A 26,900-nucleotide genomic window follows, 5' to 3' on the forward strand; every position below is an offset into this window, starting at 1 on the left:
GAATTCTAGTCAGATAACCTTACTTTCTCATCTGAACCAAAGTTTGTCCCAAAGAGATGAAAGATATTCTCTTGTGATTCTACAACCAGCTCACATTCTTTTTTTTCTTTTTCTTTATCTTTTTTTGGTCAGTCGTGGGGCTTGAACTCTGGGCCTGGGCACTGTCCCTCAGCTCTTTAGCTCAAGGCAAGCACTCTACGAATTGAGCCACAGCGCCACTTCTGGTTTTTGGGTGGTTTATTGGAGATAAGAGTCTCACAGACTTTCCTGCCCAGGCTGGCTTTGAATCTCGATCCTCAGATCTCAGCCTCCTGAGTAGCTAGAATTACAGGCGTGAGCCACCAGTGCCCAGCTCCAGCTCACATTCTTAAAGCCCCAATTCTATTTCCCTGCCTTCCAGTACCTGTCGAATAAGCTGCTTCTTCTTTGCTGACTCTGGCATATTGTGAACATGCTGGAAGAGCTCTCTCAAGGCCTCTTCTGTCCGCTGCTGGGTTTCCTCCTGCTGAGAGGAGGAATCTGTCTGGTTCCATTTCTTAGGTTTTACCAGCTGGAAGGACTTGGCATGACATGAAGCCGTTAGATCAAGGTCATCCTAAAGAAAATTTAAAAGGTAAGTGAATTAATATAGCTTGCCCGTTTTTTTGGTTCCCACAAAAAATAATAATGAAAAAAAATTGAATCAAAACAGAGGGAGTAGTAATATGGTATACTTCTATAACCAGGAACAAGAAAACTCTTAACATTCCCAAACCAACAACAACAACAAAAAAAAAACACAACTATAAAACATAGAGGAAACTATTAAGAAAGGTTCTATTATTAGAATACATGACCCATCCAGAGAACCTAAGTACACTGAGAATATTGCCGGACAGTATTTGTATGAGTTCAATTTTCAAACATTTCATATCTATTGTAATCCTCACTCTGTCCTATAAGGTAAACAGAGGAAGCATCATCATTCCTCAAGAGTTTTTGAAAAACTAGGTTAAGCTCTAAGTTTAAAAATCATCTGGAGGGCTGGGAAGGTGGCTCAGTGGTAGAGCGCTTGCCTCGCATGCATGAGGCCCTGGGTTCGATTTCTCAGCACCACATAAGCAAAAAAGGAAAAAAAGCCGGAAGTGGCGCTGTGGCTCAAGTGGTAGAGCACTAGCCTTGAGCTGAAGAGCTGAGGGACAGCGCCCAGGCCCAGAGTTCAGGCCCCATGACCAGAACCAAAAACAAACAAAAAAAAATCATCTGGAGTACTGAGAATGTGGCTTAGTGGTAGAATGCTTGCCTAGCATTCATGAAGCCCTGGGTTCAATTCCTCAGTGCCACATCAACAGAAAAAGCTGGAAGTGGCACTTAGCTCAAAAAGTAGAGTGCTAGCCTTGAGCAAAAAGAAGCTTAGAGACAGTGCCCAGGCCCTGATGTTCAAGCTCCAGGACTGGCAAAAAATAATTAATTAATTAAATAAATATAAAAAGCCAGGTGCTGGTAGCTCATGCCTGTAATCCTAGCTACTCAGATCCTCAGATCTAAGGATCGCAGTTCAAAGCCAGCCCAGGCAGTAACATTTGTGAGACTCTTATTTCCAATTAACCACCAGGAAAAAACACAGAAGTGGCGCTGGGGCTCAAGTGGTAAAGTGCTAGCCTTGAGCTGAAGAGCTCAGGGATAGTGCCCAGACCCAGAGTTCAAGCCCAATGACCAACCAAAAATAAATGAATAAATCAATTAATTAATTAAATAATGATAGTGATAAGCCATCTGAATACTAAAGTGACAAACCACTCCCAACTCTGGGGCCCATCAGGACTGAATCTAGATGGTGCTCATCTCCTCATGTGACAATTTAATGTGACAAGCAATGGCAAAAGAATAAAAATGGGGGGTAACAATGTTCAAGAGGACGTGTACTCATTACCTCACTCATGTAACTGTAACCCTCTGTATAGTATCTTTATAATAAAAAAATTAAACAAAAAAAAAAAAGAATAAAAATGACAGTTCTCTAAGAAAAATCACATGCTAGTTTAACACTCAAGATCAAATATTGTTTTTCTGGTCGCATCAAGAATTTGTTGAATGAGAAGGAGAAATAAATAGATGCAGAAAAAAAGTAAGTTAAAAATAGCTTAAAAGTAAGTTAAAAATACCTTAAGTGTCTAGCCAAGACAGACTAAATAGAACTTACGTAAAAGTACTTGCCAAGTTTTTTTAAACACTATTAAAACTCAATAATGATATGTATTCATATGTAAATAAGCATCTCATAGTTCTCTAAATTCATATAATCTCAAGTCTTTTAGCCATTTGATAATTTTACCATGTCAATGAACTTAAAAAATGAATTATGTACAACTGTACTTTTCCTGCTAAGTTTAATATATTTGCTATTACAGATTACTTTTATCTTGCCAGGCGCTGGTGGCTCATACCTATAATCCTAGCTACTCAGGAGGCTGAGATCTGAGGATGGTAGTTCAAAGCCAGCCCGGGCAGAAAAGTCCATGAAACTATTATCTCCAGAAAACCAGAAGTGGTACTTGGCTCAAGTGATAGAGTGCTAGCCTTGAGCTGAAGAGCTGAGGGATAGCACCCAAGCCCAGAGTTCAAGCCCCACAACTGACAAAAAAAAAAAAAAAAAAAGAAAGAAAAGAAAAAAGAAAAAGCTGGAAGTGGTAAAGCTCTAGCCTTGAGCAAAAGAGGCTCCAGGATAGACCCAGGCCTAAATTCAAGCCACAGGACTGGCAAAAATAAAAATAAAAACTAAAATAAATAAGATAAAATGACTAGGTAAGTTTAAGTTACAACATTAAAAACATTGGCTGCAGGGGCTGGGAAGGTGGCTCAGTGGTAGAGCACTTGCCTTGCATGCATGAGGCCCTGGGTTCGATTCTTCAGCACCCCATAAGCAAAAAGAAAAAAGCCGGAAGTGGCGCTGTGGCTCAAGTGGTAGAGCGCTAGCCTTGAGCTGAAGAGCTGAGGGACAGCGGCCAGGCCCAGAGTTCAGGCCCCATGACCGGACCCAAAAAAAAAAAAAAAAAAAATTGGCTGTTTAAAAAATGGCTTTACTCTGATGTTATGCTTTGTTTTAAAACTTCACTAACATCAACCATTTCCTTGTTTGGGTTACAAACAATTTCCCATTCTTACCTTTGAGACTTGATTTCTGGAGCTCAAATAGTGCAACCTGGCACATTCACGAATATAAGCAGGAGCCTGGGCAGGACATAAAAGAAAACCAGGACTCAATGGTTAGTAGGACCTGACAAGTATATTACTCTGGAAAAGCAAAATATTGTTCAAAAGACCTACTCCATAGCTTCCTTTCTCTTGTCACCAAATAGATTTCTCAATGAATCTGATAGAAAAAATGTGAGGGGGTAGGGGGAAGAGTGTAGTTGTGGGGAGTGGGAGGGAAGGGATGGTAGGGGAAAAACAAAGGAGAAGGCAACAATGCTTGATAGGAAATGTACTCATTACCTTGCGCTCATGTAACTGTAACCCCTCTGTACACTATTTTTACAATAAAAACATATTAAAATAAAAAAAGAAAGAAAAACTGTGAGAAGACACCAATATAGTTGTTTCTGTTTGGGGTTGCATTTTTGTTTTTGTTTTTTGGGGGGCCAATACCAGGACTTGAACCCAATCTTGTTAAGATCATAGCTGGAATTCTACCACTTTAACTGTAAATCCAGATGATTGCAAATCATGATCCTCCAGGTCTCAGCCTAAAATCGATACAGAATCTCAAGGGACTCTGAACAGTCAAAACAGTGAGGAAAATAACAAAGTTAGAAGACTGACATTTCCTGATTTCAAAAGTGCTATGAAACTAAGTAATCACATCATTGTGGTTCTGGTATGAAGACACATATACACCAATGGGATAGACAGCCCAGAACAAACCTATCATACATACTAAAGTAATTTTCAAGAAGTAGACAACATCAACAGTGCTAGGAAGCCTGAATGACCCTGGACTTTTACTCAATGCCAGGTACAAGGAGATGGCAAATATGACTAAAGTACTTTCTATGTGTGTATGAAAATATAACAGGAGGGCTGGGAATGTGGCTTAGTTGTAAACTGCTTGCCTAGCACGCATGAAGCCCTGGGTTCGATTCCTCAGCACCACATAAACATAAAAAGCCCAAACTAGCTCTGTGGTTCAAGTGGTAGAGTACTAGCCTTGAGCAAAAAGAAACTCAGGAGTTCTCAGGCCCTGAGTTGAAACTTCAGGGCTGGAAAAAGAAAGAAAATATAACAGGAATCCTGTTGAAATTGATCTAAAAGTTTGTTTGGTTTTTGTGGGTTGTGGGGCTTGAATTCTGGGCCTAAGCACTGTCCCTCAGCTCTTCAGCTCAAGGCTCTACCACTTGAGCCACAGCGCCACTTCTGGTTTTCAGGTGGTTAAATGGAGATAATAGTCTCATGGACTTTCTTGCCCAGGCTGGCTTTGAAACGTGATCCTCAGATCTCAGCCTCCTGAGTGGCTAGGATTACAGGCGCAGCTGCGCCTGGCTTGACTTAAAAGTTTGATATGGTAGATTATATATGCATGTATTGAAGTATCATATTGAAATATCCTTATGTAAATAATGTTCATTTTTTTTTCTTCCCAGAGCTGAGGACCAAACTCAGGGCCTTGCGCTCACCAGGCACGTACTCTTCCACTGAACTAAACCCCCAACCCAATATGTTAATTTTTTTAAAGACATATATTATATGGCTTCACTTACATAAAATATTTAATCAAATTTTTAGAAAGCAGAATAGTGAGGGTCTGGGAATGTGGCTTAGCGGCAGAGTGCTTGCCTAAGTACACATCAAGCCCTAGGTTTGATTCCTCAGTACCACATAAACAGAAAAAGCCAGTAGTGGTGCTGTGGCTCAAGTGGTAGAGTATTAGCCTTGAGCCAAAGAAACTCAGGGACAGTGACCAGGCCCTAAGTTCAAGCCCTAGGACTGGCAAAAAAAGACAGACAGACAGACAGACAGACAGACAGACAGACAGACAGACAGACACAGAAAGAAAGACAGAAAGGAAGGAAGGAAGGAAGGAAGGAAGGAAGGAAGGAAGGAAGGAAGGAAGGAAGGAAGGATGGAAGGAAGGAAGGAAGGAAGGAAAAGGGAAGGGAAGGGAGGAAGGAAGGTTAGAAAGAAAGAAAAGGAAGAAAGAAAGAGAGAAAGAAAGAAAGAAAGAAAGAAAGAAAGAAAGAAAGAAAGAAAGAAAGAAAGAAAGAAAGAAAGAAAGAAAAAAGAAATGTACCCAAGGGCTGGGTAGGTAGCTCAGTGGTAGAGTGCTTGCTTGCATGCATGAAGCCCTGGGTTCAATTCCTTAGCACCACATAAGCAGAAAAAGCCAGAAGTGGCACTGTGGCTTAAGTGGTAGGGCACTAGCCTTGAGTGAAAAGCTGAGGGACAGGGGCTGGGGGTTTAGCCCAGCGGAAGGGCGCCCGCCTGGCGTGCCCAAGGCCCTGGGTTCGGTTCTCAGCCCTAAGTTTAAAAAAAAAAAAAAAAAAGAAAAGCTGAGGGACAGTGCCCAGGCCCAGAGTTCAGGCACCATGACTGACAAAAAAAAAAAAGTAGTTAATAGAATCATTAAAAAGTGGTAACTTTTGTAAGTATTTTACAAGAAAAAGGTACTCGTAGTAGATGATCTTTAAAGTTCTCAGCCTTTCTAGATGGCAAGAGACTATCAAGGAGCATTTTAAAGGCCAGGATATGACTGCACAAGTTTTTCCAACAACCCCAGAAATTATCAAAAGAGTATTTCAGCTACACAAAACCCTTTCTTTCTTTTCTTTTCTTTTCTTTTTTTTTTTTTTGTCAGTTGTGGGGCTTGAACTCAGCCTGAACAATGTCCCTGGGCTTTTTCACTCAAGGCTTGCATTCTACCACTGTGAGCACAGTCCCACTTTCAGTTTTCTGGTGGTTAATTCAAGACAAGAGTCTTATGGACTTTCTTGCCCAGGCTGACTTCAAACTGTAATCCTCAGATCTCAGCCTGAGTAGGGATGCTTACAGGCATGAGCTGCCAGTCAGCACCTGGCCTCATAAAACCCTTTTAAAAGTAAGAACATGTCTCTGAGATGTTCTCCATTGAACCACAGGGCCTCAGGAAGCTTAAAGGGATTGCCCTCAACCTTCTCAGCAAATAAGATAGAAGATTTATCTGCAATAAATAAATAAATATAAATATAAATATATATATATATATATATATATATATATATGGCTTTTGTCTAACAGAATAAACTCTGAAATACACAGAAAACCCACAAAGTTCTTGAGAAAATTACCATGACAGAAACACTATTTGAGCTGAAAGGGACGGAATAAAGGGGGCTTGTCAGACCCTCAAAATTAGACTGGCAGGAAACAAGCAGGCTAAAACTAGCAGCTGCCAGCAAGTACAGACTTTAATGAAATGACTCAATTACCCAGAGGACAGATATTTCCTCAGCCCAGTCCTCTCCCCTGGGAGAGTTTTGCCACTGTCCCATTCTAGTTTACATTTCTAGTTATATCCTGTCTTTTTATTTAGAATCCCACTCTGCTCTCTACCCTCCTTGTCTCGTCACCAACCGAACTGCCTGTACCTACCTTAAAAAGCTTCTGAGAGTGTTTGATCATAAAAGCCATCCCATTGTTTAACTTTGTAATATTCTCCTGAAGGTCATTTGCAGTGACCTATCCAGAGGAAAAGAAAGCAAATGAAGAACAGTAAGAGCTGGGACTACTTACCAATAAGCTTGTTCTTTGAAATGTGCAATTATTTCTGTCCCTAACAAAAGTAACTCTAAATATGAGTAGATTCTGGTTTAGCAGGTGTCTAGTGGATGTGACCAGGAAATTCTTGAGAACTTATCATGTAGGCAATATTCCTAAACAAAACATAGTCTAGGACTAGGCATTGGTGGGTCATGACTGGGCACTAGTGGCTCATGCCTGTAATCCTAGCTACTCACCAGGCTAAGGTCTGAGGATCAAACTTCAAAGCCAGCCCAGGCAGAAAAGTCTATGAAAGACTTATCTACAATTAACTACCAAAAAGCCAGAAGTGGAGATGTGGCTTAAGTAGTAGAGCATTACCAGCTTGAGTAGGAAAAGCAAAGTAAGAACTTAAGGCCATTAGTTCAGGCCCCAGTATAAGTAAAAAAAAAAAAAAAAAAAAAAAAAAAAAAGAGAGAGAGATCAAGATCTAGTCTTATATTCAAAATGGACAGAGACCACAATCTGTATCTGAATTCAAACCTCAGCACTGAAGAAAACAAAAAAGACTAATTTATTTTCATGTGAGTCACTGATAGTATCATAGTCTCAATAACAAAAAGCCCATTCAAACTAACTTTATCCAAGAAAACTGCATGTATAAGGAAGACAAAAGTTAGGACAAGGCAAAACTGATCTATGTGTCTCTCCTATAAAGGCTGATGATAGGGCTGGGAAGGGGGCTCAGTGGTAGAGCACTTGCCTTGCATGCATGAGGTCCTGGGTTCGATTCCTCAGCACTACATAAGCAAAAGAAAAAAGCCAGAAGTGGACCTGTGGCTCAAGTGGTAGAGTGCTATCCTTGAGCTGAAGAGCTGAGGGACAGCGCCCAGGCCCAGAGTTCAAGCTCCACAACTGGACCCCCTCCCCCCCCCCAAAAAAAAGAAAGGTTGATGATACTATCCCATAAGGTCACACAGCTCTATCCTAAATTTATCATTCAATCTTCAGGAATTCATTTGATTTCCCAAGAAGGATTTACTGCTAAAAATAAATAAAGTCATTACTAATTCCTCAAAATGAGTGTTCTAGTTTACTTAGCAGCTGTAATTTCAGTTGCCATGCAGGTTTATAAAGAACGATTTATAAGGAAAGTTAGAGGAGCTGGCCCCTTGGGTTTAATGGCTCCAGAATGAACTAATAAAGGAAGTTCCTGACCTCATAAAGCTGAAGACTAGACCTTGGACCTTGATAGCCTCACCAAGGTACGGCCACAGGATGAGGCCCAGCCCAAGAAAACAAAGCAATCTTTGCTCTTCCCCTCAACACTCACATTTTTTGGCCATAGGACATGTGGCGCAAACATAAGAGCAAGGTTATAGGCAGACATCTTATTCTTATCTTGTTTTTTTGCTGTCTGGTACAGGAGATCAAGCAATAACTTCAACAAGTTACGATTGGGTGGAGGGAGAATGAGGAAAAGCAACTGAAGAGCCTCAATTTGCCGCTCCTTATCTGGTACATTGGTCTTGTTTCCTTTATCATCAAACTGCATCAAATCTTAAAAACAAAACGAATTACTTGTAAGGAATAAGGAAAAAATAACAACAAATCCTCAATGCCATGCTGTTCTCCTCCCTTCAATTCATACCAAAAGCAGAAAGGCAGAAATGTGTTAAACATAAAAATCTAATAACACTCTAGAATATGCCTTGAGTTCAATTCCCTGGAAGGTGGGGAGAGACAGAGCTCATACATAGAAGAGAGGGGAGGAAGGAAAAGAGAAAAACATTCTCAAGCCAGACAATGGTAACTGATGGCTCTAATCCTAGCTTTTCAGGAAACCAGCCCAGACAGACAAATAAGAGACTCTTATCTCCTATTAATCAACAAAGATCTAAAAGTGGAGGCATAAGTCGAATGGTAAAGAACAGAGGTGAGGGGGAAAAAAATTCAAGCTCCAATGACACAGAAAGGAAGAAAAGAAAAGAGAAAAAAAGGGAAAGAAAAAGAAAACCACACAGCACAAAGAACGAAACTACTGATGAGATAAAAATGGACCATTAGGGCTGGGAAGGTGGCTTAGTGGTAAAATGCTCGCCTAGCATGCATGAAGCCCTGGGTTCCATTCCTCAGTACCAAAAACATAGAAAAAGCCAGAAGTAACACTGTGGCTCAAGTGGTAGAGTGCTAGCTTGAGCAAAAGAATCTTAGGGTCAGTGCCCAGGCCCTGAGTTCAAGCCCCAGGTTGGGCCCTCCCCCCGCCAAAAAAAAACCCAGACCATTAAAGCTGGGCACTGGAGGTTCACCCTGTAATCCTAGCTACTCAAGAGGGCTGAGATCTGAGGATTATGATTCAAAGTCTGCCCAGGCAGGAAAGTTCATAAGACTCTATCTCCAATTAACCACTAGAAAACCAGAAGTGGTGCTATGGCTCAAGTGGTAGAGTGGTAGCCTTGAGCAGAAGAAGCTCAGGGACAGTGCCCAGGCCCTAAGACCAAGCTCCAGAACTGGCACACACTAAAAAAAGGTTCAGAGAATATAAAATGAAAAACTTCTTCCCTACTCTATCCTCTGGCACCCAGTTCTTTGCCCAGAGACAAGTGATGTTGATTTCTTTTTCTTTTTCTTTTTTTTTTTTGCCAGCTCCACTTATGGCTTTTTTGTCACTTTTTGTTTTGTTTTGTTTTTTTGTTGGTCATGGGATTGAACTCTGGGCCTGGGCACTGTCCCTCAGCTCTTCATCTCAAAGCGAGTGTTCTACTACTTGAGCCACAGCACCACTTCCGGTTCTCTGGTGAGTTAACTGGAGGTTAACAGACTTTCCTGTCCAGCCTGGCTTTGAACCATATCTTCAGATCTCAGCCTCCTGAGTAGCTAACATTACAGGTATGAGCCACCAGCACTGGGTTCTCCTTATGGTTTTTTGGTAGTTAAAGAAAAGAGTCTCATCTGGCGCTGGTGACTCAGACCTGTAATCCTAGCTACTCAAGAGGCTGAGATCTGAGGATCTCGGTTCAAAGCCAGGCTGGGCAGGAATCATTGAAACTCTTATCTCCAGTTAACCACTAGAAAACCAGAAGTGGCACTGTGGCTCAAGTGGTAGAGCACTCGCCCTGAGCTGAAGAGCTAAGGGACAGTGCCCAGACCCAGAGTTCAAGCCCCATGACAGACCAAAAAAGAAAATTCTCACAGATATTCCTGCTGGCTTTGAATCATGATTCTCAGATCTTAACTTCCTGAATAGCTAGGATTACAGGTCTGAGGATTACAGCATCTGGCTTTTCTCTGAAGCTTTTGAAACTGTAAATCATAGTAATGTATTGCCTACTCAGAGAACAAAATCTTTTTAAAAAACTAATTTCCAAATGTAGAAATCATCTCTCCATTAGAAATATTTAGCAAACTAAGACAAATGCATCAAACCTATAACATTTAAGGTGTGAATCCTATGAAGCCAACCAATCCAAAAGCATACATTCATTGAGCAATTAAAATGTCCAAAGGCCTATAATAGGGTCCATCAGGGATACAAAAATAAACAATAACTGGCCCTAGTCAGCCCTTTGTCTTGATAAACATTTATTTATCAAGGAAGACATTTGAAGCCAGATGCCAGTAGTTTACACCTGTAATCCTAGCTACTCAGGAGACTGAGATCTAAGGATTAAGGTTTAAACCCAGCCCAGGCAGAAAAGTCTATAAGACTCATCTCCAACTAGCAAAAAGCCAGAAGTGGAGCTGTGGCTCAGGTGGTAGAGCACCTGGCTTGAACAAAAAAGCTCAGTGACAGTGCATAGACCCTGAGTTCAAGCCCCATGAAGACAAAAAAAAAAGTATTTCTGGAAGCTGGGAATGTGGCCTAGTGGTAGAGTGCCACTATCACATAAACAGAAAAAGCCAGAAGTGGCACTTTGGCTCAAGTGGTAGAGTGCTAGCCTTGAGCAAATGAAGCTCAGGGACAGTGCCCAAGACCCTGAGTTCAAGCCCCAGAACTTGCAAAAAAGAAAAAGAAAAAAAAAAAATTTCCATGAGTCACAGAAAATTCCACAAGATTTTACTAAATTGAAATAGTTAAATGTCCTCCTTCCTATACTCACCAGCAATTTTGAGATGTGCATTGAAATGTTTATGTGTCAGTAAGGGCTCCGGTAACTCTCCTAGAAATATCTTCAGCAAGGTGGCAACATCGTTTGAGTGAAATTCCCCTGATTCCAAGTCAATATCAGTTCCATTATTGAGAGCATCTCTTAAAATCTGCTGTCGAACACTATTGCCTGGTACTCTAAACAAACCCTCTACTCGCAAATCTGCTTAGCATGGAAAAAAACAGAGGACAGGGAAAAAAAACAAAAGAGAGAAGATGTAATTAACATACTACTCTTCCCTTAAAATATCCTTTGCAAAGACTTTATTTATTTATTTATTTTGATGATGGTAGTAGGGCTTGAGTTCAGAACCTGAGTGCTGTCCCTTAGCTATTTTGCTCAAGGCTAGCACTCCATAACTTGAGACATGACCCCACTTTTGTCTTGGTAGTTATTGGAGATAAGACTTTGGCTTTTTGATGAGACTCTCATGGTCTTTTTTGTCGAGGCTGGCTTCGAACTTTCATCTTCAAATCTTAGCCTCTTGAGTAGTTAGAATTACAGACAGGTGTGACCCACCAGTGCCCAGCCTACAAACCTTTTAAAAAGGAGGTTTTGCCAGGCACAGATGACATAACTAAGAGTATGTTCATCACAGAATTTTAGAGATCACGTTCCCTTGAATAAATGTCATGATTCTATACACACCAAATTTTTCCATAACTGTCTTCTTTTTTTGTCGGCCGTGGGGCTTGAACTCTGGACCTGGGTGCTGTCCCTGCACTCTTCGGCTCAAGGTGAGCACTCTACCACTTGAGCCACAGCCCTACTTCCAGTTTTCTAGTGGTTTATTGGAGATAAGAGTCTCACGGAATTTCCTGCCCGGGCTGGCTTTGAACCTCGATCCTCAGATCTCAGCCTCCTGAGTAGCTAAGATTACAGGCGTGAGCCACTGGCACCCAGCTCCATAATTGTTTTACTTAAGGGGTAAATGTAATTTTCTAGACACTAATTTATATATATATATATATATATATATATATATATATATATATATATATATATATATATACAAGCTGAGTGTTTGTGGCTCACACCTGTAATCCTAGCTACTCAGGAGGTTAAGATCTGAGGATCCAAATTTGAAGCCAGTCCAGCAGAAAAGTCCATGAGGCTATTATCTTCAACTAACCACTAGAAAACTAGAAGTGGATCTGTGGCTTAAAGTCGTAGAGTGCTAGCCTTCAGCAAAAATTGCTCAGGGACAGCACAAAGGTCCTGAGTTCAAGCCCCATCATGAAAAAAAAAAAAACTGCCATGTGAAATTAACATCATTGGTTACTTCCTTTGATGATGGTTAAATGGCAACTACTAACTCAAAGCTATTAGCAATCAATGGAAAATTGATAATTCCTCACTAAACATAGGTCAACAAACTAATAGGTCTTTTATAAAGATATTCAAACTACAAATTGTCTTACTTTTGTGAAGATATTCAATCAATTGGTATATTTGGGCAATGCCTTCTTCAGTCAGTGGAGATCCAAATACCACTCCTTTTTCTGAAAAAAACATGTAACAGGACAGGACTATATTTTATACAAACAGTACAAAGCCATTTTACTTAAAACCATTCCCCCTATTTCACAGTTCATCAAATGTTTTCCTAAGGTCAGTAACAAACACCTTACTTAGCACTGGGGAAGAAGTAGGAACCAGGGAAGAAACACTAATATAGATGGGAAGAATTCAATCAAAGCATATTATGCACATACATGAAAATATCACATTAACTTCTCTGTATATTAATGTTAATTTTTTTTTAAAGTTTTAAAACCTTAGCACTAATAACCAGGAAATTCAATTAGAACAACTGTCAATCAACTCTTTCCAAGTTCAATACTGGAAGGAAGGAAGGGAGGGAAGGAGGGAGGGAGGGAAGGAAAACAACATCTTACCATTTTACCAACACATGCTGGTAATGACGTTTATTGGGGGTTTAAACACAGGACCTGGGTGTATCCCTGAGCTTTTTCAATAAAGACTGGTGCTCTACCACTTGAATCACACCTCCACTTTTAGCTTTTTGGTAGTTAATCTAAGAGTCTCACAGGCTTTCCTGCCCAGGCTGGCTTTGAACCTCAGTCCCAGATCTCAGCCTTCCAAACAGTTAAGATTACAGATGTGATCTACCAGTGCCCAGCTACCATTTGCTTCTTTAAGTAATAATGGCTATCTTAGTGACAATCTAAAAATCAAACAAAAAGGAACTTAAAAGCCAGGGGCCATGGGCTGGGAAGGTGGCTCAGTGGTAGAGCGCTTGCCTTGCATGCCTGAGGCCCTGGGTTCGATTCCTCAGCACCACATAAGCAAAAAGAAAAAAGCCAGAGGTGGCACTGTGGCTCAAGTGTAGAGCGCTAGCCTTGAGCTGAAGAGCTCAGGGACAGCGCCCAGGCCCAGAGTTCAGGCCCCACGACTGGACCCAAAAAAAAAAAAAAGCCAGGGGCCAGGAACTCATACCTGTAATCTTAACTACTCTGGAGGCTAAGATATGAGGACTGTGGTTCAAAGCCAGCCCAGGCTGGAAAGCCTGCAAATGCTTATCTCTAATTAACCAGTAAAAGCCAGAAGTGGAGCTATAGCTCAACTGATAGAGCACTAGCCTTGAGCACTAAAGTTCAAGGACATGACCAGACCCTGAGTTCAAGCCCCAAGACCGACACCTACAAAAAAAGAACTTGAGGGCTGGGAAGATGGTTCAGTGGTACAATGCATGCCTTGTATGCATGAGGCCCTGAGTTTGATTCCTAAGCACCACATAAGCAGAAAAAAAAAAGCCAGAAGTGGCAATGTGGCTCAAGTGGTAGAGTGCTAGCCTCGAGCTGAAGAGCTGAGGGACAACGCCTAGGCCCAGAGTTCAAGACCCACAACTGACAAAAAAAAAAGTTCAGAGGCTAAGAATATAGCTCAGTGGCCTAACATGAGTGAGGCCCCGAGTTCAATCCTGAGTACTAAGAAGAGTTTAGCATCTTTTTTTTTTTTTTTTTTGCCAGTCCTAGGGCTTGAACTCAGGGCCTGGGCACTGTCCGTGAACTTCTTTTGCTCAAGTCTAGCACCTGAACCACAGTGCCACTTCCAGTTTTTTCTGTGTCAGTGGTACTGAGGAATTGAACCTAGGGCTTCATGCAGGCTAGGCAAGCACTCTACTAATAAGCCACATTCCCAACCCATTTTTTTCTTTTTTTCTTTTTTTTTTTAACTTTTTATTACCTAAGATTCTACTAGTAAAAATGGGGAAAATGCCCCAAAACTGTTTTAGGGTGATCAAAACTCTCAGTGAACGTGCAATGTCAAGAGGGAAGCTAGGTAATAGTGGGACAGGTCCACACTTCACAAATACATTTCCTACCCTTCCGCTTGAGAGTCATCAGAGACCGGAAGAATCCTGTTGCAGGACCAGCCCCACCAGGCAACTTAAGGTCCACTTCTCCCATCAGCTGAGCCAGCTCAGTTCCGGGTAAATCGATAAGTCTTGTGATATTGCTGACCACCAACTCAGTGAACACCTCAGGTTTCTCATGTCGGAGCTTCTCCACAAAAAAGTCAGGATTGAAGATAATTGGCTGACCTCGAAGGGAAGAATTATTGCAGATAACAAAACTACAGATGGCATCACTGGAAAAAAATGAAACAGAAGAATCTTTGAAGAGATCATGTATGTGTGGGTTTTTTCCCCGGCTTTACACAATGGGTTCATTGGTTACTGGGTCCACACAGGGGCAGAGGCTTTCTTACAACCATCTTCCTCTAATTGAGGCAGCTGCCCTTGGATTCTGTTCCTCGTAATCAAGAAGCTTTCAGAGAACAGAAGACACAGGTACATAAAATGGATAGCAATTCTGTTTTGCCCAGGTCTATAAATAGATTTTACTTATTTACTTATTTTGTGGTGCTCAGGATCAAACCCAGGCCTCATGCATATTAGGCACAAGCTCTACTGCTGAGCTGTATCCCCATCCCTGTTTTATTTGAAAACTCTCAATTCTGGTGACTTCTGATCCACGCATCATCTGCCTTTGCTGCAAGGTTCCTGATCTCAGGCTTTCCACTCCCATGTTACATTGGACTACACGCCTCAATTCTTCAGCTCAATCCCAGCATTCTACCGCTTGAGCCACGGCACCACTTCTGGTTTTCTAATGGCTTATTGGAGTCTCACGGGGTTTCCTGCCCAGGATGGCTTTGAACCAAAATCCTCAGAGCTCAGCCTCCTGAGTAGCTAGGATTACAGGTGTGAGCCACCAGTACCCAGCTCAAAAAGCTCTTTTAAATCTAAGAAATATTTTTTTCCCCAGTGCATGACTACTAGGACTCCTTTTTACTTTTTTTTTTTTTAAGTACCAGTCTTGAGACTTAATTAGGCCCTGTTCCTAAGCTTCTTTTGCTCAATGCTAAAGCTCTACTACTTGAGCCATAGCTCTAATTCTGGCTCTTTGGTGGTTAATTGGAGATAAGAGTCTCACAAACTTTCCTGACCAGACTGGCTTTGACCCATGATCCACAGATCTCAGCCTCCTGAGTAGCTAGGATTACAGGTGTGAGCTACCAGTACCCAGATTCTTTTTAGTTCTAATACATGATTCTTTATAAAGAACTGTATTATTCCATCTCTTACAGCAGATACATCATTGTTTGTACCCATCATCAATGAACTATAACAGCTGTTTTAACACTTACTATATAATAGATACAATACAAATCAGAAAGGACAAGTAAGCACATTTAAGTCAAGCAAATTCACCTGACTCATCCAAACATTTCACAATAAAAACAATCACAACTTAAAACTCATGTGCGAGGGGCTGGGAAGGTGGCTCAGTGGTAGAGTTTTTGCCTTGCATGCATGAGGTCCTGGGTTTGATTCCTCAGCACCACATAAGCAGAAAAAACCGGAAGTGGCTCTGTGGCTCAAGTGGTAGAGCACTAGCCTGGAGCTGAAGAGCTGAGGGAAAGTGCCCAGGCCCAGAGTACAGGTCCCACAACCGACAAAAAATAAAAAGTCATCTACTATACTTTACATATCAAAGTACTGTTCCAGGCAAAGTGATACCTTGAAATATGAAACAACAAACCAACAAGACACTCTGCCAATACTACATGAGTAATTTTCAATGATAATATAATGAAAACAGGCACAGGAAAATTTCAGAGTTCATTTCTGTTCCCTTAAAAAAGTTATTGCAGAATTATTAATTAATAATCCAAATATCAGTTGGTTGTTTAATTAGATTCTTTTCTCTAAAATTATAATGCGAGGGCTGGGAAGGTGGCTCAGTGGTAGAGCGCTTGCCTTGCATGACTGAGGCCCTGGGTTCATTCCTCAGCACCACATAAGCAACAAGAAAAAAGCCAGAAGTGGCGCTGTGGCTCAAGTGGTAGAGCGCTAGCCTTGAGCTGAAGAGCTGAGGGACAGCGCCCAGGCCCAGAATTCAGGCCCCACGACCGGACCCCAAAAAAATAAAAAATAATAAAAATAATAAAATTATAATGCGTTATAATAAAACCACACAAAAATTTAAAACTATAAATGTGTGGTTCTCAAGGCAAAAAGTCACTGATTGCACAGAATGGTTGTCTCCTCAACCTTTTTACACACTAGGATAGATTATTTCTCTGTGTAAACTTAAAGAAGCCAATGATAATATAAAGCAATTAGAATAAGAAGCAATTTTCTCTAAAGTCTTTGACAAGAGTCTGTTTTGGCCGGGCACTAGTACCTCACACCTGTAATCCTAGCTACTCAGGAAGCTGCACTCTGAAGATGGCAGTTTGAAGCCAGCCTGGGCAAGAAAGTCTGTGAGACTCTTATCTCCAATTAGCCACCAAAAAAGTCAGAATTGGAGCTGTAACTCAAGTGATAGAACACTAGCCTTGAGTATAAAAGCTCAGGGACAGCACCCCAGCTCTGAGTTCAAGTTCTAGGACAGACAGACACACACACGCGCACACATGCGCACGCACACACACACACACACACACACACACCTCTTTTTCAAATGTCAGTTTATTTCAGGTAAAAACAAAGTCAAGCTGAGTGCCAGTGGCTTATCCCTATAATCCTAGCTAGTCAGGAGGCTGAGATCTGAGGATCAAGGTTGGAAACCAGCCCATGGAAGAAATCTTGTGAGACTCTCATCTCCAATTAACCACCAAAAAGATGGTAACAGAGCTGTGGGCTCAAGTGGTAGAGTGACAGCTTTTGAGCAAAAAAGGTAAGAAACAACACCCAAGCCCTGAATTCAAACTTCAGTACTGGCAAAATAAAAAATAAAAGAACCAAAAGTCAATACAGATAGATCTATTATTTATAATCACTGCCAATAAGAAATTATCACCTCTTGAGAAAGCCAGAAAGGACTATTACAACAACAACAAAGTAGGATTTATTGCATCTAAACTAATCATTTTATGGAACTCAATCCTTCTGTGAATAACTTATTTCAGATTAATCTAGTTCTAATATATTATTGTGCACGAACAGCATCTATTATATTCCTGAAGTAGAAATACATATAACACATCATGCTAATAGATTTATTTTTTTTAAGTCTAGAATGCAATTAAGATTCTAAGATTTTTTTTTTAATCACAATGGACTCTTTCAGTACTAAACTAGATCAAACACACAACTGGGAAAGGAACTAAAGGACAAAGCTCCTAGCTAGTGTTTCTGAACAGAATACTTCCTACCTGGCTATCACCTCTACAAACTTCTCCTAAATACCCTAAACAAGTGAAAAAATAAATACCTTCAAGGTAAGGCTGCCTCTGCTATCTATAAGGAGTAGAAGAAAAGAACATACCTTAAAAGTCTAAAATAAAAGTAACACATAGCAATCTCATTTCTTTTCTCCTCTGCTTCCCCCTGTTCCCTGCCATGCTGATTCACTTCAGTATGCCACACTTTAATTTTTCTTAAGCGATGGCTTTTTTAAGTCTTTTCCTCACTTTTTCTGAGTAGAGCATCTGGTACAAATGTCTACAAGATGAAAATGACTGAAAATGACAGAAAATGGAAAATAAATGATGGAAAAGCCCACTATAACAGGGCTTGTTGTTATTGTTATTCCCATATCACAAAATCAACATTAATCTTTTTCCAAAGAATATACAATACAAGAAACAGCTTAGACATTTAAAAGACTTAAAAGACTAAAGGGGAACAAAAACACTACAATTAAGTAAAAACAATTTCCTACTCTATCATATTTAAAACAACTTGTTAAATTTTCTCAAGTCCAATAAAATAAATTTCTTACATAAATGCTGAAAGCTTCTGATGAGGCATTGGTAAATCGAAGAGACAGGAAAAAGGCTTTGTCCTTGTTTGTGTGACAAAGAAACTCTCCTTTCCCTGCCCCAGCAGAGCCTACACAAATTCCAGACATGTTACAAGACACAAGGACACATTATGGGCTCTGAAAAGAAGTACTTATTAGAACTCTGAGCACTTTCCTACAAGTAGGCGCAAACACAAGTAAAAACTAGAGCAGTCAATGGTATTCTACAGCACATACATGAAGCTCAGCAGTGGATTTCTATCACTGCTGTACGCTTGGGGGGAAGTGTGCTCCCTACTCCACATCATACACAAGAAAATGAATTCCAAACCAAAAAGAGATATAAACATGGAGATTCAAAGGTTAGAAAATATTTACAGGGGCTGGGAAGGTGGCTCAGTGGTAGAGCGCCTGCCTTGCATGCATGAGGCCCTGGGTTCAATTCCTCAGCACCACATAAGCAAAAAGAAAAAAGCCAGAAGTGGCGCTGTGGCTCAAGTGGTAGAGGGCTAGCCTTGAGCTGAAGAGCTGAGGGACAGTGCCCAGGCCCAGAGTTCAGGCCCGACGACCGGACCCAAAAAAAAAAAAAAAGAAAGAAAGAAAATATTTACAGGCCAGGCACTGGTGGGCTCACACCTGTAATCCTAGATACTCAGGAGACTATGATCTGAGGATTGTGATTCAAAGGCAGCCCAGGCAGGGAAGTCCCTGAGATTTTTTCTCTCTCTCTTTCTCTCTTTCTCTCTCTCTCTTTCTCTCTCTCCCTCTCCCTCTTTCTCTTTCTGTCTTTCCCTCTCCCCCTCTCCTTATCCTTCTCCCTCTCCCCCCTCTTTCTCCCCCAGTGTGCGCATGTCTCTCTCTCTCTCTCTCTCTCTCTCTCTCTCTCTCTCTCTCTCTCTCTCTCTCTCTCTCTCTCTCTCTCTCTCTCTCTCTCTCTCTCTCTCTCTCTCTCTCTCTTGCAGTCCTGGGGCTTGAACTCTGAGCCTGGGCACTGTCCCAAAGCTGATTTTTGTTCAAGACTAACACTCTACCACTTGAGCCACAGTACCACTTCACCAGAAAACCAGAAATAAAGCTATGGCTCAAAGTGTTACAGCACTAGCCTTGAGCAAAAAAGCTCAGGGACAGCACGCAGGCCCTGAGTTCAAGTCCTATAGCTGACAACAGAAAAAAAAAAAAAAAGAAAAGAAAAGAAAACATTTACAATTTAGGGGTTTGAGCTGGGCGTCGGTGGCTCACGCCCATAATCTTAGCTATTCAGGAGGCTGAGATCTGAGGATCACTGTTCAAAGCCAGCCCAGGCAGGAAACCGTGAGACTCCTATCTCCAATAAACCACTAGAAAACTGGAAGTGGTGCTTTGGCTCAAGCAGTAGAGTGTGCTCTCCTTGAGCTGAAGAGCACAGGGACGCGCCCAAGCCCAGAGTTCAAGCCCTGCAACTGACCCAAAAAAAAAAAAAAAAAAAATTAGGGGTTTGATTTTTTTCAGTGCTGAGTATCAAACTCAGGGCCTCCTGCATGCTAAGCACTCTATCACTGAGATACCCCCGAAGCCCTGAATACAGTATTTAAGGTGTTTTTGTTGTTGTTGTTGTTTTAATAAGACATAAAAAACACAATTCACAGCTGGGCACCAGTAGCTCACACCTGTAATCCTAGCCACTCAGGAGGCTCAGATCTGAGGATCAAAATTCAAAGCCAGACGGGGCAGGAAAGTCCTATTAGACTCCAAAAAACCACCAGAAATCAGAAGAGCCACAGCTCAAGAGGTAGAGTGCTAGCCTTGAGCTGAAGAACAGACCAGGCCTAGAGTTCAAGCTCCATGACCGACCAAAAAAACCCACAATTCACAAAGTTGATAAATTTATCTACATTAAAATATTTTTTTAAGCTGGGCACCAATGGTTCAAGCCTATAATCCCTAGCTACTCAGGAGGCTCAGATCTTAGCATCACAGTTCAAAGCCAGTCCAGTCAGGAAAGTCTATAAAACTCTTACCTTCAATTAACTACCAAAAAGCCAGAAGTATCTGTGAGTCAAGTGGTAGAGCACTCATCTTGAGGAAAAAAAAATATCCAAGGGCACTTCCTAGGCCCTGAGTTCAAACCCCAGTACACACATACATATATACATACATACATAAACACACACTCTCTTAAATTTCCATATAACAAATGACATTATAAACAAAATTTTCAAAAAATGAAGTCACATGCTTCTGAAGAGGGAACTGGATGAAAGAAAAACAGGAGGAAAAAAACTTTCTTTTTCACTGTATATTTTAGGGGACTTGTTTTTCTTCTTGTTTTTCAGTCCTGGATCAAACTCAGAGCTTCGCATAAGTCAGGCAAGAGGCAAGAGGCCTACTACTAAACTATCATCCAATCCTCCTCCCTACACTTTCATTCATATGAACATACTACTCACTCAAAATAAACAAATAACTCTAAAACCTTAGTAAAAGACAAGACACAGATTAGAAAACTATTAGTATTTATGTTACTTCTATTTTTACTTTTGGTGATTGGTTTTATTACTTTTTTAAATGTTTGGAGTATTCACAGAAGCCACCTGGACCTAGTTTTCTTTGTGAGATTTTTTTTTTCCTCATTACATATTTATTTTGTGTCATAGGACTACTCACATTTTCTTGTGTTAACTTTGTTAACTTAGTCCAGGTGTCAGTGGTTCATACCTATAATCCTAGCTACTCAGGAGCTGAAATACAAAGATTGTAGCTCAAAGCCAGATGGGGCAAGAAAGTCCATGAGACTCTTATCTCCAAGGAAGTACCAAAAAGCCGAAGTGGAGGTATGGCTCAAGTGGTAGAGCACTAGCCTTGAACAAAGGCCCAGAGTTCAGGCCCCACGACTGACAAAAAAAAAGTATTATGAAAGTTTTTGTACTGATGGAGATGTGGCTCAGCCATAGACCACTTGTGCCTGACTAAGGTACTGGGTTGAATTCCTTATACCACAACAACAACAACAACAACAAGCATAGATATTGTCAGACTAAGTAGCCAGATATAGAGCATGCCCCAAAGTAACAGAGATAGGAAGGGCTCCAGGGATTTAGCACCAAAAAAAAAAAAAAAAAAAAAATCACAGAGACAAGACCTCTCAAAAAGAATAAGGAGGGGGCTGGTAAGGTGGCTCAGTGGTAGAGTGCATGCCTTGCAAGCATGAGTCCCTGGGTTCGATTCCTCAGCACCACATAAACAGAAAAAGCCGGAAGTGTTGCTGTGACTCCAGTGGTAGAGCGCTAGCCTTGGGCTGAAGAGCTGAGGGACAGCGCCCAGGCCCAGAGTTCAGGCCCCACGACCGGCGAAAAAACAAACAAACAAACAAAAAAAGAATAAGGAGGGCTGGGAATTGGCTTAGTGGTAGAGTGCTTGCCTAACATGCATAAAGTCCTGGGTTTGAATCCTCAGCACCACATACACAGAAAAAGCTGGAAGTGGCACCGTGGCTCAAGTGGTAGAGTGCTTGCCTTGAGCACAGAGAAGCTCAAGGACAGTGTCCAGGCTCTGAGTTCAAGCCCAAGGACCAGAAAGAAGAAGGAGGAGGGGGAGGAGGAGGAGAAGAGGGTGGGGGAGGGGGACGGGCATGAGGACGAGGACATCGACGATAAAGATTTAACTCAGGGCCTCAGTGCTGTGCTGGAGCAGTCTTACTCAAGGCTAGCATTCTACCACTTAAGTCACAGCTCCACATTTGGCTTTTCTGGTAATTAATTGGAGATCAGAGTCTTACGGACTTTCCTACCCTAGGCTGGCTTCGAACCATGATCCTCAGATCCCAACCTCCTAAGTAGCTAGGATTGCAGGTATGAAGCATTCAGGCGCCCAGCTAAGAATAATTTTTATGACCTATTTATAGTCTACAATTATTACTTTTACCACTAGAGGGTACTCTACATGTAAAGCCATATGCTTGGTAAAAGGACAAGAAACAGTTTCCACCGCTGAAAAATCAATGAAAAAAAAAAAAAGGAAAGGAAAAAGAAATGCAAGTGCATTCAAGACATGGTGAACCCATGAATCTGCAAAATTCAAGACAGTGAAAAAACCGTCCTGCAGATGTATCTCCTGACTGACTATTGGCCAAATTATATCCCCACAAAACTAAATATTTCCTCCTTGGTGAATTGCTTAACTTTGATTTGTTCTCCAAGTACCACACCTTGACAGCATCTATCAAAATATGCGCTATATTCAAGTTGTCTGCCTAACTTAGCACTAACTTAGAGAAGTATCCATTCTCTTATGTGCTTTTCAATTCTAAAAGGCTCTAAAATATGGCTTTAAATACATTACTTTTCAGGGAACTATTACATTAGCTAAGAATATGTACAAGTATCAAATAAAAGACTGCTATATTCTTCTCTCTAAAAATCAAATTTAAATTGACATCATGAACACCATACATAGGAAGAACAAAAGAGGCCCCATGTATCCAGGCTGGCAGCTTGTTTCAAATACTAGTTAAGAGTCCAAAGTTGATAAGTTGTACTACAAGACTTCAGAGAACATTATCTAATTTCTTGGATAAATATCTTAAAACATTTACACTCTAAGGTATGCCCTTAGGAAGCACTAGTTTTTGGTAAGACAGACCTCTTATCTTGAATTTAGATTCCAACAGTCTGCTAAGTGTGTTACTTCCCTATGGTTGCTCTCAACTTAAAATAATTTCAAGGTACTCTAGCAACGTGAAATAAATTTGCAAACTAGAGGTGAAAGAATTCTTGACTGCTTATCTAAATATTATTGGAAACCTAAGATTTTGCTTTATAGAGTAACAATGTAATATTCTCAAACAGGGCAATTATTATACTTCTGAGAGTATAAATAATGCCCATTTATTGGCCATTTACTTGGTAACTACTCTTCTTTTGGTGTCAAACTAATTTGTATTGTGAGGCACTGGTAGCTCCTGCTTTTAATGATGGCTACTTGGGAGGCTGAGATCTGAGAATAATGGTTCCAATTAGCCAGAAAAATGCTAGGGGGGTTGGGAAGGTGGCTCAGTGGTAGAGTGCTTGCCTTGCATGCATGAGGCCCTGGGTTCGATTCCTCAGCACCACATAAGCAGAAAAAGCCAGAAATGGTGCTGTGGCTCAAGTGGTAGAGCGCTAGCCTTGAGCTGAAGAGCTGAGGGACAACGCCCAGGCCTGGAGTTCAAGCCCCACGACCGACCAAAAACAAAAACAAAAAAAAGAAAAATGCTAGAATTAGAGATCTGGCTCAAGTGGTAGAGAGCCAGCTGTGAGCAAAAAAGCCAAGCAAAAGGTGCAAGGTCTTGAGTTCAAGCCCTAGTACCGACACATATAAAGCCCTCTCTTTCTCTCTCTCACACACATACACACACACACACACACACACACACACACACACACACACACACACACACACAGAACTCGCATTAATTTTGTTGCTGACAACTTTCTTAAATTTTCTCTTCCAAGCTGGTGAACACTGGGAAAGAAATTAATCACATTAGGAACATAAATCAAAATTCCCTATTTGGAGAACATTCTATAGGATGCTGGAGGATAGTGAACCCAAAACTAGCCTGGGCTAGTAAGACCCTATACTGAAAGAAAAAAAATTAGGGATCTTTATCTTATATACATTAAAACTATTTACTCCTCAAAAACAGTGGTATTAAGTCGGGTGGCAGTGGCTCACACCTGTAATCCTAGCTACTCAAGAGGCTGAGATCTGAAGTTCATGGTTCAAAGCCAGCCCAGGAAAAGAAAGACCATGAGACTCTTATCTCCAGCTAGCCACCAGAAAACCAGAAGTTGCACAGTGGTTTAAAGTGGTAAAGAGCTAGCCTTGAGCAAAAGAACTCAGAGATGGCCTTCAGGCCGAGTTCAAACCCTAGCACCAACAAAAAAAAAAAAAAAAAGTAGCATTAGCCAGGCGTCGGTGGCTTACACTTGTATCCTAGCTACTCAGGAGGTTGAGATGTGAGTATCTTGGTTCAAAGCCAGCCTAGGTAGGAAAATCTGTAAGAGTCATACCTCCAAGTAGACACCTAAAAACCAGAAGTACAGCTGTGGCTCAAGTATAGTGCTAGCCTTGTGCAAAAGAGCTTAGGGACAGTGCTCAGGCCCTGAGTTCATGCTCCACGACTGACAAACACACACATACACACACACACACACACACACACACACACACACACACACACACACACACACACACACACACACACACACACACACACACACACACGAAGTCATAATTCCCTGGACTTCAGAGCCCTGGGATATTCTCCGTGTGTGTCTGTGTGTGCGTAGATTTGCACTCCACTAAGCCACAGCTCCACTTCCCGTTAACTGGAGTCTGTCTCATCGACTTTCCTGGCCTGGCTGGCTTCCAACAGCGACCCTCCGATCTCAGCCTCCTGAATAGCTAGGACTACAGGCGTGAGCCACAGGCACCCGACTTGGGATCTGTTCTTTGGCTGGGGTAGGAAAAAGAAAACCACACATGGAGTGATGCTCATCCGCAAGGCTCAGTACTGGGCACTCGGAACGGGCTGTCTCGTTCCATCCTGACTTTGAAGTTGGCATCCAGGGCGCGGGCACCGACGACACCGGATTACAGCTGGCGGCGGAGGGGTTCCCGAGCCGGGCCCAGGACGCACGTCCATTACGAACCGATCCTCCAGTTCCTTGCTCCTACTAGAGGTGACTGACACGCACGCTGTGTGACGCGGGGGACCTGGCTAACAGCGCTGGGCTTCAGTGGCCCAGCCTCCCCGCAGATCCCCCCGCAGACCTCCGAGGCCGGCAGCGCCGCCGGCCCCGATTGGTGGGTTTGCAGCCGACGCCGCGGGAACCCACTAACGCGCCCCGGCCATCGGCCGCCGCCCGCGCGGTGAGGGGAGGAAGGAACAAAGTTCAGCCCCGTGGGTCTCCGTGACTCAAGGCGAGGGCGGCAGTACGACCGGCCCACAGCCTCGTTTCCTAGGCAGCTGGACCAAGAACTTGGCTCACCTCCGGCTGGAGTCCCGGGCTGGCACCTCCCCTTCGCCCAGCGCTTCTGCCGCCATCTTCGTCAGCAGCTCCTTTCACCGCCCCCCTGGCTCAGACTCCGCCTCCACGCTTTTGGATTGGCTAAGGTGCTTCCGCATCTCTGATGTGACTGGATAATTCAAATGTCCCGCCTCAACTTTAACAGGTCCGTGATATTATTGGTCGATTCAAATACCTACCCAGCATTGGTGGCTCTTAGCCCTCGCAGAAAAGAAAGTGTGGGCGGGGGAACGCCTAGCCCCGAGACCGCGGGGGAGATGTTTCTCCTGTGGATCAAGCTTTGGCTTCAGGCCGACTTTGGGGATCAAATTAGAAATTCACAGCCCATGCTCACATTTTTTCCTGAGGGGGCAGAGGAGGAAAGTGGGAGAGATGACACGGATCAAGTTGCATTATGTAGCCTGGCGCTGGTGGCTCACGCCGGTAATCCTAGCTACTCCGGAGGCTGAGATCAAAGCCAGCCCGGGTAGAAAAGTCCAATAAACCACCAGAAAACCGGAGGTGGCGCTGTGGCTCAAGCGGTAGAGCGCTCGCCTTGAGCTGAGGAGCGTAGGGCCAGCGCCCAAGCCCTGAAGCCCAGAGTTCAAACCCCACCACCGACACACACAAAAAAAGATGCATTATGAACTTAAATTGACATGTTCGATTGAAACCCCTTTGTGCAACTATTTAAATATAATTTTTTAATTTAAATAATATAGAATACCAATTAGATTGTTTTCCTGATACCTAAATTTCAGAATGATGGAACTGTCAAATTTGAAAGTAATTAAGTCACCCTCTACAATGCAAGACTCATTTTGTCATATGTATGCCAGTTTGGGAACTTGAACTCTGGGCCCACTACACTCTTGCTTGGCTTTTTCACTCAAGGGTAACACTCTACCACTTGAAATACACCTCTATATCCCACCTTTTGGTTAACTGGGGATAAGAGTCTCACAGAGTTCCCTCTGTCTGGGCTGGCTTCTAACTATAACCCTAATATCTCAGCCTTCTGAGTAGCTAGGAGTATAGGTCGGAGCCACCAGCACCCCACAATTTCCTAAATTTTTGTCTTAGAGATTCTAGAAGACCACATAAAATGGCACTCAAGGAGAGTTTACTCCCACATCCAAATGTTCAGAAAAAATAATTGGCTATATTGAACATGTGCATGTCATTATTCCCTAACCCATACAGTAGTAAACCTAATTATATAGCATCACATATTGCAAATAACCTAGGTGGTTTAAGGTGTATAGAAGTTTGTGAGTAGGTTTTAAGGAAATACTGTGGCATCTGTGCAATTTAGAGATCCAGGAACCATTCCCCCATAGATATAGAGGGATAATTGCACAGAGCTGTCTTGCTTTAGTCACATGGCAAAGCAATAGGAACCTTCTGTTTCATTCCCCCTAGCTCCCTTCCCAGAGAACCCAAGTTTGCCTCTCTGGTGTGAATCATGGAAGCAAAAGCTACTGCAATACTTTGTCCCTAATTGATCTTTAATCCTTCATAGTAAACATAATCACAGCTGTGATTACTCTTAAAGGCTTCTTGGAGACATAACTGAAGCAATTGAAGTAAGAACAATTATGAACATACAGCATTAATTTAGTTCTAATTTTCCAGGGTTTGGTTAGGTTTTTGTTTATAAACTATTGTTCCTCCTGAAGTCCTTTCCCCTGAGGTTCTCCCAGCACTCTCCCTCTTTAACAAAATTCTGCTCT

General features: G+C 42.0%; 1 protein-coding gene across 1 annotated transcript in view; it reads right to left on the reverse strand.

Moving 5' to 3' along the window:
- Positions 1-25,222, reverse strand: part of LOC138830118 (rho GTPase-activating protein 19) — a 40,312-nt gene extending 15,090 nt beyond the window's left edge. Inside the window, exons 1-8 of the mRNA XM_070026525.1 lie at positions 25,150-25,222; positions 14,209-14,474; positions 12,281-12,361; positions 10,812-11,021; positions 8,045-8,271; positions 6,604-6,690; positions 3,145-3,210; positions 404-595 (exon numbers count right to left, since the gene is read on the reverse strand). Coding sequence (XP_069882626.1) covers positions 404-595; positions 3,145-3,210; positions 6,604-6,690; positions 8,045-8,271; positions 10,812-11,021; positions 12,281-12,361; positions 14,209-14,474; positions 25,150-25,205 — 1,185 coding nt within the window. The 5' untranslated portion in view covers positions 25,206-25,222. The remainder of the gene's footprint in view (positions 1-403; positions 596-3,144; positions 3,211-6,603; positions 6,691-8,044; positions 8,272-10,811; positions 11,022-12,280; positions 12,362-14,208; positions 14,475-25,149) is intronic.
- Positions 25,223-26,900: the final 1,678 nt, after the last annotated feature.

Source organism: Dipodomys merriami, unplaced genomic scaffold (genome assembly GCF_024711535.1).
Source record: "Dipodomys merriami isolate MVZ:Mamm:240054 unplaced genomic scaffold, mDipMer1.0.p SCAF_184, whole genome shotgun sequence".
NCBI classification, from domain to species: domain Eukaryota; kingdom Metazoa; phylum Chordata; class Mammalia; order Rodentia; family Heteromyidae; genus Dipodomys; species Dipodomys merriami.